This window comes from Austrofundulus limnaeus, unplaced genomic scaffold (assembly GCF_001266775.1).
Source record: "Austrofundulus limnaeus strain Quisiro unplaced genomic scaffold, Austrofundulus_limnaeus-1.0 Scaffold11, whole genome shotgun sequence".
In the NCBI taxonomy this organism is placed as follows: domain Eukaryota; kingdom Metazoa; phylum Chordata; class Actinopteri; order Cyprinodontiformes; family Rivulidae; genus Austrofundulus; species Austrofundulus limnaeus.
The window spans coordinates 3471544-3481717 of record NW_013952413.1 but is presented as its reverse complement, the minus strand read 5'-3'; the positions used below and the strand labels follow the sequence as shown (position 1 = coordinate 3481717).

The following is a 10174-nucleotide window of genomic DNA, read 5'->3' as shown; positions in this document are numbered from 1 at the left end:
GCTCACACAGAGAAGACGCCCTTAGCAACAACACAGTTGGGTAGAAGATACTTTGCCTGAAGGAGGATTTAACAGTTCGCTAACACCGCGCTGACTTCAGCTGAAGATTTATGCGAAGAGGAGCTTGTTCCTACAGCAGACATGGGGCTCGTGCGCAACTTCCTTCTTTTTATTAGCTAGCTGTTTCTGAAGAAGCCGTCCCGAAGGAGGACGAAATAGTCCCGGGGGCTCGAGGAGAGTGGGGCAGCATCGCTGTTTTGCTAACTACCGAGTCAGCAAACCGGGACGGGAATGGTGCTCTGGACCGACGCATTGTACCGTCAGAGAAAGGCGAGGGGTTCGAGGACCAGGCCAGCGAGCTGTAATATTTGGACTCAAACTATTTTTCCTCAAAGGGAGCGGCTTCAGTCCGCACCAGTGTTTTTTGTGGTCGTGCGAGCTAGCTAGCAGGCTAGCTGAGGGAAACGACCCCCACTGCCTGTTGAAAGCTTTTTTTTTCTCCTCCTCCCAGACTGCAGCGAAGGGTAACATGAGAGTGACTCCACGATGCTGGATTTTTAATAGAAACTAGGAATCATTGTTTAATCAAAGAGAAGAGCTAATTAACACTGAAAACAAAGCTACCACGTGAGCTGGGTTATTTAAACAGCAACTTCACGATTGTCGGACAAAAAAGACTTTCAAGGCAAACTAAGTTCATGTTAGCTGATTCTGCTAGCTGCTGCTCATAGAGTAAACATTTGGTAAAAAAAAAAAAAAAAAACCTATCTGGGACTTTTCCCCCCACTTCGGATGCTGGAGTCACACTGTAATTGCAGTTATGATGATAATAAGCAGAAAACCAGAGGGCCCAATAGCAACAGGTAACCACAAAAAAAGAGTTTTGTTATTTTTGTCACAACTTTTGTTTCCTTTTCTTGAGCCGATTTACACGAAAACAAACAACAGATTCGATGTAAAAACAAACAGTGAAGCTGCAAGTGTGAGTTGCATCCCTGCAGATAACTACAAACGTCTATTATTATTATTATTATTATTATTATTATTATTATTATTATTATTTGATCGTGTGTTAATGTAGAGTCTGTGTCCTGGAGATAAAGGGTGTAAACATGTCTTGAGTTTCCTTATCAATGGCGGAAGCCCTCTTCTTTAGGTTTTTGCACTATATTCCAGGAAGTGCAGCCTTGTTTTCTCTTCCCAACTCGTAAGCACTTAACAGTATTTATTGCAGTTTTATATAGTCTGTAATTAAGTCTGGTTTGGAGTTTGCACCGGCATTATTATTTTACAACGTATTTTGACTCTGTTGCACCTTGTATCATTAGGCGTTCCAGGAAGTTTTAAAGAGAATAAATTGTTTTAGGGCTTCTATTAGATGTGGTTTATAGTTAAAAATGTGGGTGCAAAGATAAACTCTGTTTGGAGAACAAGGAAGAGGTGAAATGTAAAAAAAAAAAACTTAAAATGACACTTTTTCTGGCACATGACCTGTTGCGCTTCTTGTTTGTTAGTGTTCTTCCTCATTGGGTTAAAATGGTTTKGGCTTAAGTTTTCTTCCACTGGAAAAAAGTTGCTTGAAGTAAGATTATGCGCAGTGGTGTGCAGAAGTGGTCTGTGTATAATGTTGTGTAATACTAGTTGGTGAGCTGTGCAGGATTAATACACCTGTATCCAAACAGCCGGTCTAATCTGTCCATGAGCTCAGGGGAGATGGGCTCTGACGCATCTGCACAGGGTTACGACACTCCCAGGAAGCAGTCGGGTGGAACTACAAATTTTCCAAAATTGGGGCTCTTTTATTAAAGGGCTAACTCAGAAATAAAYGGCTCGGGTTCAGCAGGTTTGTTCAGCTTCAAGTTGCTGAGGTATCAACATGCGTGTAAGATAAGCTGACTGTTGGGATAAACAGACGGCTGATGGGTGTTTGCCCCTTTTTTTTTTCCTAACCGGCTTCCTCCTACTGTCCCAAATGCTCCTCTCATCCATCCAGTCCCGTCTGCATCATCTCACGTTACTGTAGGTGTTTGGGCCCGTGCCACCGAGGTGAGCGTGAAACCCGGCACTGCTGAACGGCAAAGCCCCCGCATCCATCTCTGTTGGCTCGGACGCCCAGCACACCTGGTGCGTGTGCCTTAAATGACTTGACCTGAATGGACAGATGGAAAGATGCTGTCGTCACAGAGRCATCTGTTACCCCCATTAGGCCAATAATACCACTTGCAACGCTAGCGATCTGGGACCCTAAGCCCCGTCTAAGCTGGTCAGGTCAGGGCCCGGGCTCTGGATACAATGTGTTGGACACAATAGATACAATGGTGTATTTGCTAATAATGGCCTTTTCACTGTAAATGTGGTGGCAGACAGCCATTCATTCCCACTGGCTGCTGTGGTTAGCTGAAGGGATTTATCACACTGAAATCATTTGTTTTAGTGTCGAGCTTGTTTTTGAAAGTTTGTAAACAAATTGATGAGAAAATCACTGACTTCACCTGCTTTAAAGAAATCACATGAAGAGGATTTAAACCTCGAGTTTTTCTGCCCTTTTTTTTGTGTTAGATGTTAAGTTTTGTTTTCACGCTGATTTATCTGTCCACTCCTGTCCCCTCAGTGCGCCACGGTGACGGCCTGTACGATTCGTACATGAGGACAGACCACATCCTAAAAGACGAAGCCGATACAAACAGTCCTTCTGGGTTGCCCCCGATGCCCAAACACACAGTGAGTAAACAAAACTCACACGCAGCCAGCTAAACACTGTTTCCTGTCTTGAGACCTCGCTATCCTCGGAGAGATATCCCCTAGTCAACCCTCTTGTCTCTTCATCACACTCATCCTCCATTCCTCAGTGTTTCTGTGCTGATCTCAGACTCTCTCTCTCTCTTATCTCCCTCTCAGTGAGAATAACTTAAACACACGAGTGATATTGATTGACTTCCTTAGGGCTTGTGAGAATTGTTGCTTTATCAAGCATCTCCCTGTGACTGCAGATTAAAGAAAGGAACGTTGACGTGAGCAAATTTAATGTTTGGCATCCTCTGGTTCCGTCCACGTCCGGTCTTACCGTCGTGGTAAATTGTTTGTTGTCTTAATCTGTAGATTGGGAGTGTATTACCTTGTATGTATGGGGCTACAGGAAACGTAAATATAAGATGCAGCTGATAAGTTGCGAGTGATAATTAAAACCTTTTGAAGTGAGGTTTTGAAGAAAAAGTTGTGAACAATGAACCTTTCAATTCTGTCCCACTGATAATAAACGAAAGGTCCGGGCACAGTCGAGACCAAAGTGGGCTGCTGCCATCTTAAAACAACTCAACTTTCGCAGTGGTTCATGTGAAGACTATCCTAAAAATTGTTGCATCATCCGTTTTGTATAACATGGTACACGGCTTTAAATGCAGCCTGGAGCAATTTCTGCAGGAATATTGTGTTTCTGCTGGAATAATTGTGTAATGCAGCCTTGACAGCAATTTAAAAACAAAGATTTATTTACAATGTTCACTTGAACCACTATGACATTTCTTAGAGGAACACCTTCAGAAGTGTTCAAAGAACGATCTACAACAAGTAAGATAGTGTTTCTAACCTTCCCATTTCAAGATCTTAGACCTTTCAGTAATTTGACTCATCAGATCACGGTCGTCTTCATTTGTAGCTTCACAACTCGCTAGAGCAGTGTTTCCCAAAGTTGGGGTCGGGACCCAAAGTGGGGTCCCGAAACATCAAGGTGGGGTCCTGAAAAGATTTTCGGAATTAATTATATTTTTGCCTTAGTTATTACAAAGGAGTGAGGTTAGTGTATTTAAAATGGGTATATGTAGTATAAAAATATTGTTACTATGCCCATGTTTTGTTGATCTGATACAAATGTTTATCATCCAAAAAYADCTGGGGGCACAGGTCTCTGCTACTGTTATTTTGTGGGTCAAAAGCTGAAAAGTTTGGGAACCACTGCACTTTGGTTCCCAAAGTTGGGCTTGGGACCCAATTATGGGTCATGAAGCACCTTGGATAATCTCCAGAAATCAATGTAAAGGGTAATAAAATAATTGCTGATGTAGTATTTTCCCTATACTATTACAAAAACCCAAAATCAGTATAAATACGTATTTATATTTGTGTACAAGCTGTTTACGTTTAGATTATCAAAAAAAACCTGTGTTTTTAGGGTTATTAATGAAGTTCATGTACTCAGACCAGTAATATTTGGGGTCACAAGTTTTTGCCATGGATATTTTGTGGGTCAGAAGATAAAAAGTTTGGGAACCACTGCACTAGAGAATAGATTGTTTACATAAAATGGTCATCAGGCCCTGAAATGAAACATTGTAATCCAGTTGGAGGGATTTTCTCCTCATCAGTAGGAAGTTTGCACATGAAAACAGTGATGCACTACATCAGAGCAGAAAGGCTGGTTTGATAAATTGTAAAGATTTATTGGACTTGAAAATGTGACCCACAAACAACATCACCAATCAGCCCCTCCATCTCTCAACGCTCGCACAGAGGTTAGGCCCACTTTTCCATTCTAGCCGTGCTTCTTTTGTATTTTTCTGTCACGCTCACAAAGGTGCTGTCCTCTAGTGAATGTGACGGACTGTAACCCGCCCCAGTTCAGCATGTTTGGAGTTCAGATTCATGCTGCAGAGAGATGTGATGTTCATGCTCATGGCTGCCACTTGCATTAGTGTTATGATGGAGACCCAACCTAAAGGTGGAGATTTTTAAGTTTTAATCTGTTTGGTGCAGGTTCATTCTACATATGTGGAGTTTTGGAGCGCCTGATATTGTGTGTCTCTGATGGCAAAGAGATTAGCTGTTCTCCATCTGTCGCAGCACACAGATTTGCACCGGAGACTCATCACCCTTCGTAATACCTGTTAGAGAAGATATGACTGTGAAACATTTTCCTCTGATTTTACCCTTCGCCCTGTCAATCATTTACAACAGCGCACGTGGAAAGCTTTGATTTTCTCCCCCTTTTTTTGTGTGTCAACGTCCACATGCTTGCGTGAGTGAAGCACCCCGATCGATGACATTTGCTGCGATATAGATTTCGGACAGCAGCTGCGTCTGGTTCAGCAGCAGGGGTTCTGATAAGTTACATCTATATAGTTACATGTATGGAAATCAATCCCGTCATCCGCCTCTATTTTAAGACTCAAACTTACAACACAAACACTTTGCCATCAGCTGAGTCCTCTTTCAAGGGAACATGTCAACACCTACTTGTAAAGAACAATTTTTACTGCTCCCTGCGTTCAGCTTTCCACTTACAAGCCGCTCAGAAGAGAAAGTCTTCATGTGAAAGACAAATAAGAACTCGACGTCCTTGTGAGTGTAACTGTGCTGGGAGGCCGTGCTGAATTTATGTCCGTAAGTCTGCACCGCTTCTATAGTTTAAGAGTATAATCTAACTTTAATGACTATTTTTCCTTCTGTTCTCCATAATCTTGTGGAGGGTTTTTCCGCTGGTGAGAAATAGAAAAGTTGGGCGGTCAGTGAGGAAGAGTGAATTTTTGGGGGTTGCCAAGCTTCACTGGTTACTGGAACGATTCTAAGCCTTGTTTTGAAACTCTTCTAGTCCCCTTAACTCTAAGAGATGACCTCACTTTTTGTGTTTGTGATCAGACACCTGTTTTGTTGCTTAAAAACAATACAAATTACTTCAAAAGGTTACGTATCAGACAAGATTTGGGAGTTTATCAGACACAGATTGATGTTAGTTTATTTTTAACAGCTGTAAAGCGAACTGTGAGTACAGAGGCATACCACTGTGTTTTTGGTTGGGTGTGGGTCTGTAACCTGTAAAGCATTTACAGTCGGACTGGATTTAAATCCAGTCGTGCCAGTTCACTAACAGAATGCTGTTTGTTTCACTTCCCTGTTCACGGCTTCTGACCTGAGAGTTATTTGTTGATATTTATGTTTCAATGAAACAAAACTTGAACCAGATTCACTCAGATTTCTCTTTTGGAAAACAAGATTTCTTTTATTCACATTGTGAAATAATGTTTTAGATTTACCTTTTTACATTTTGATTAAATTCTTATCTTTCCTCTATAGGTTGTGAGTAATAAAACTGTAATGAAGGATCAGGTGAGCGTACGAGGTGGCCAGCTGAAGGTCAAGCACCTGTATGAAGACTCGACCAACAACCGTAAAATCAACACCATCACCACAACGATCACTCAGAACGGTGGCAGTGCTGGTCAAACACCCACCAAGTCTGCCCCGGTCTCCTCTCTGTCTAAGGAACACAGTGTGGAAAGGTGAGGCAGATGCAACATCAGGTTTTAAAAAGGCGATAAAAATATAGAAATATTTTGTKAGGAGAGCGTTAAATTGTTTTTGTTTTTGTTTCACAGCAGTGAGTCCAGTAAAAGCTCCAGCAACTCCTCCGGCTCACACGGAGCTGTAAAGGGAGGAACCAAGGTTTACGCCCCGCTGACTCCCGACCAGGCTTTGAGACTTTATCGACCCCAGCTCACGTCTCTGGAGCAGACAGAGATCCACTCCTACCCGGGGATTTACTTTGTGGGACCCAACGCCAAGAAAAGGCCCGCTGTAGCTGGAGGCAACAACAACTGTGGTTATGATGATGAGCAGGGAGGTTACATTCACGTTCCCCACGATCACCTGGCATACCGATACGAGTTCCTCAAAGTACGGCACTTTTTAAAGTTCACTTTAAAGCTTCGATACTGCACGTTGCTCAAAGTGCTCCCCATCTCTTTTTCAGATCATCGGTAAAGGCAGCTTTGGGCAGGTGGCTAAAGTGTACGACCACAAAATGCATCAACACCTGGCTCTGAAAGTGGTGCGCAACGAGAAGCGCTTCCACCGGCAGGCACAGGAGGAAATCCGCATCCTGGAGCACCTGCGCAAGCAGGACCGTAACGGCACCATGAATGTGGTGCACATGCTGGAAAACTTCACCTTCCGGAACCACATCTGCATGACCTTTGAGCTGCTGAGCATGAACCTGTACGAGCTGATCAAGCGCAATAAGTTCCAGGGCTTCAGTCTGCTTCTGGTCAGGAAGTTCGCTCACTCCATCCTGCAGTGCCTGGACGCCCTGTACAGGCACAGGATCATCCACTGTGACCTGAAACCAGAGAACATCCTGCTTAAACAGCACGGTCGCAGCGGCATCAAGGTAAAACAGCCATGTTCCTGCTGATTAAACAACTTTTTCCTAAATGCTGGGTTCATATTTATACGTTTGTTTTCTTTTCTCGCCTCTRCCAGGTGATTGACTTTGGCTCCAGTTGTTTCGAGCACCAGCGAGTGTACACCTACATCCAGTCTCGTTTCTACCGAGCACCAGAGGTGATCCTCGGCTCCCGTTACGGCCTCGCCATCGACATGTGGAGCTTCGGCTGCATCCTGGCCGAGCTGCTGACGGGCCACCCGTTGTTCCCCGGCGAGGACGAGGGCGACCAGCTGGCTTGTGTCATGGAGCTACTGGGCATGCCCCCGCAAAAGATTCTAGAGCAGGCCAAAAGAGCCAAAAACTTCATCAATTCCAAGGGCCACCCCCGCTACTGCGGAGTCAACACCCTGCCGACGGGGGCCACGGTTCTGACGGGGTCCCGCTCTCGCCGCGGCAAAACGAGAGGCCCCCCGGGCAGCAAGGACTGGAGTGTGGCGCTCAAAGGCTGCGAGGACCCCACCTTTACTGACTTCTTAAAGAAGTGTTTGGACTGGGACCCCTCGTCTCGCCTCACCCCCAGCCAGGCCCTCAGACACCCCTGGCTGTATCACCGGCTTCCCAAACCCCTGCCCGAGACTGAGAAGAGCCACGGGGCCACTGTGAAACCACTCGTCGAGCACCACAGCACCTCCTTCCCCTCCATCCTGGCCAAAGGGGGGTCGGGCTTAAGCACCACAGCTGCCGGCAACAAACTGAAGAGCAGCATGATGGGAGATTCAGGGGAGGCCATACCTCTTCGCACAGTCCTCCCTAAACTTGTCTCCTAATAAAGAGAGAGTTCTCAAAGCTCCTCTTTGTCTCCATGCGCTCCTCAGGAGGAGTCCGGAGAACGTGGTTTTAAAACTCGTTTGGTTGTTCCTTTTTATTTGTTTTCTACTGAGAGGTGTCGACACCCCAGTTCCTGGTTTTAATATTAGCAAAACATGAAAAGATTCTGAAATTTAAAAAAGCATTAAAGCTTTTTTATATATAAATATACAGTGACTGTAACTTTTCAGTTTACAGCCCGTTGACGACGTTTGGTTTAGATGATACTTTAATGCCTTGTGTGATCAGAACAGCTTTGGTAAAAAGAAAATGTTTTTAACTTTGATTTCACACGAGTGTTTTGTAATTTAGCAAACAGAAAATGCACACCTGCACTGTCACTTGCTCCATTTTACACAGAACGCCGCCATTTTCATACGTGTGAAACTTGAAAAGGGCTACAGAGATTATACGTTTTTATGTTAAAGTTCAGCTGGGGGGAAAAAAATCATGTTTAGTATTTGGGCAAGGATCCGTTCTTCACAGACTATAAATGTCTTTTAAACAGGTTTTACAGGACTGGCTTTTTTCCTCTTGAATCATGACAAAGGCATTCATTTTTGTCGATCTTTCCTGCCGCCCTGGTGCTTGCGTGTCAGCTCATCGTGTTACAGTAATGTGTGTGTGTGTTTGCGTTAGTAGTGGCGCTACTGTCAAAAAGAAAAAGGGCACGAGACAACCTATTTCCAGCCTTTACCCCCACGACCTCCTCTTCCTCCCGTAGAAAAGTGAGGACGAGACGGTTCTGGGAGAACAGCAGCGCTGCTCAAACTGTCACAAAGGTGTCACCGTCACGCTCGCTTCACGTGTTAAGCTGGTGCACGTAAACACGCGTGAGGTTGTTGAACATGTGGAGGTTGGATTCCAAAACAAACGGACAASGCGAGGCGAGGATAGGGTTGTCTCAGGGTGTTAGGAGCAGGCCTGTCGCGCTAAATCGATTAATTAAAGGCTAAATTAAAACGAGGTCAATCAATTTCATTATGAGTGTCATGGGTTGAAACAAACAATATCGTTTATCGCGATAATTTGTGATGCAACGTAGCCATCGCCCAGCAAAATTTGTTATCGCGACAGGCCTAGTTAGGAGGAGCAGGTATGTTTGAATTTAAGCCCCTCCCCCTTGTTTCTCTCTAATGGGGAGGGAGAGAGGTGTAGATGACAGGCCCAGTGGTGGAAGAAAGGTTTCTAAAGGTACTGAAGAATGAAGGGTTTCTCAGGGAAACATCTTTTTTTTATTATTATTTTAGTTTTGTTTTTATTTTTTTCTGTGACTCTCATAAAGATGAACACGCATGCAGTTCTGTCCACCAGGAGCAAGAGGCTGTTTCTGATGTTCTGCAGTGTGTGGGGGGTATGCATGCGCCACATTCTGACCTAGATTCACTCAGCTCTAACCCCCTCTCACTCTGTCTCATCATGTAGGCCAGGGAACCTCTTTAACGTGCATAACTAGTGAATTCTGGTGCTGTCCAAACTAAACATGAAAACATGTCAGGTGCATGTTGATGTGGACCACACCGTTTTTAAAGAGTGCTTTCTCTCGTCCCTCGTATTTCTAAATGACATCGTCAGGGATTTTTAACTTGGTCTCCATATTGTTTTTTATAAATATATAAATATAACGAAACACATAGAAGTGGTTTTTAATGCTTTTCACTCCAGATTATCAAACGGATGTAAAAACCTGAAGGAAGAGGATACGGTGTGTTAACGTGTTAGGCTAATGGTGTGTTAGTAGGCGGGTGCTTGGTGTTCAGCATGAGATCACAGCCTGTTATAAGACTGACTATAAGATGAAAAAAATGTACAGTAATCAGATGAAGTTGTGATAGTTTCTTTTTCTAAAAAAAATAAAAACTACTGTTTTAGTAAAACTTGCTGCTTTGAGGTGAGTTTTGTTATGAAATGTGTGTTATGACTGAGCCRGTGGATGAATGGAGGAATAATCATTCCTCAAAGGATGGATCCATTTCCGTGTCTTCTGCCACTTCTGCGAGTCTGTGTTACAAAACAAAACCAATTCTGGCCTAACTTCCAGTTTATAGCTTGAATGAAGGAAATGATTTCAGGCACAGCTAGAGTTACAAACTTTGTGAATTTAAGGGGAAACTGATGAGTCAGTGACCTGTAATTCTGGCACTTCCTCGT

At 43.9% G+C, this 10174-nt stretch overlaps 1 protein-coding gene across 1 annotated transcript; it reads left to right on the top strand.

Moving 5' to 3' along the window:
• On the top strand, positions 1-9900 carry dyrk3 (dual specificity tyrosine phosphorylation regulated kinase 3). Its single transcript, XM_014002069.1, has 6 exons — positions 1-863; positions 2612-2721; positions 6067-6272; positions 6369-6666; positions 6743-7159; positions 7252-9900. The coding sequence occupies exons 1-6, from the start codon at positions 821-823 to the stop codon at positions 7981-7983; spliced, it is 1806 nt and encodes a 601-aa protein (XP_013857523.1). The 5' UTR covers positions 1-820; the 3' UTR covers positions 7984-9900.
• The last annotated feature ends 274 nt before the right edge of the window (positions 9901-10174 follow it).

Coding starts and splice junctions, on each gene's coding strand:
- dyrk3 (XM_014002069.1), top strand. CDS start 821: ATGATGATAATAAGCAGAAAACCAGAGGGCCCAATAGCAACAG. Junction 864..2,611: donor AGAGGGCCCAATAGCAACAG/GTAACCACAAAA, acceptor CTGTCCCCTCAG/TGCGCCACGGTGACGGCCTG. Junction 6,667..6,742: donor ACCGATACGAGTTCCTCAAA/GTACGGCACTTT, acceptor TCTCTTTTTCAG/ATCATCGGTAAAGGCAGCTT.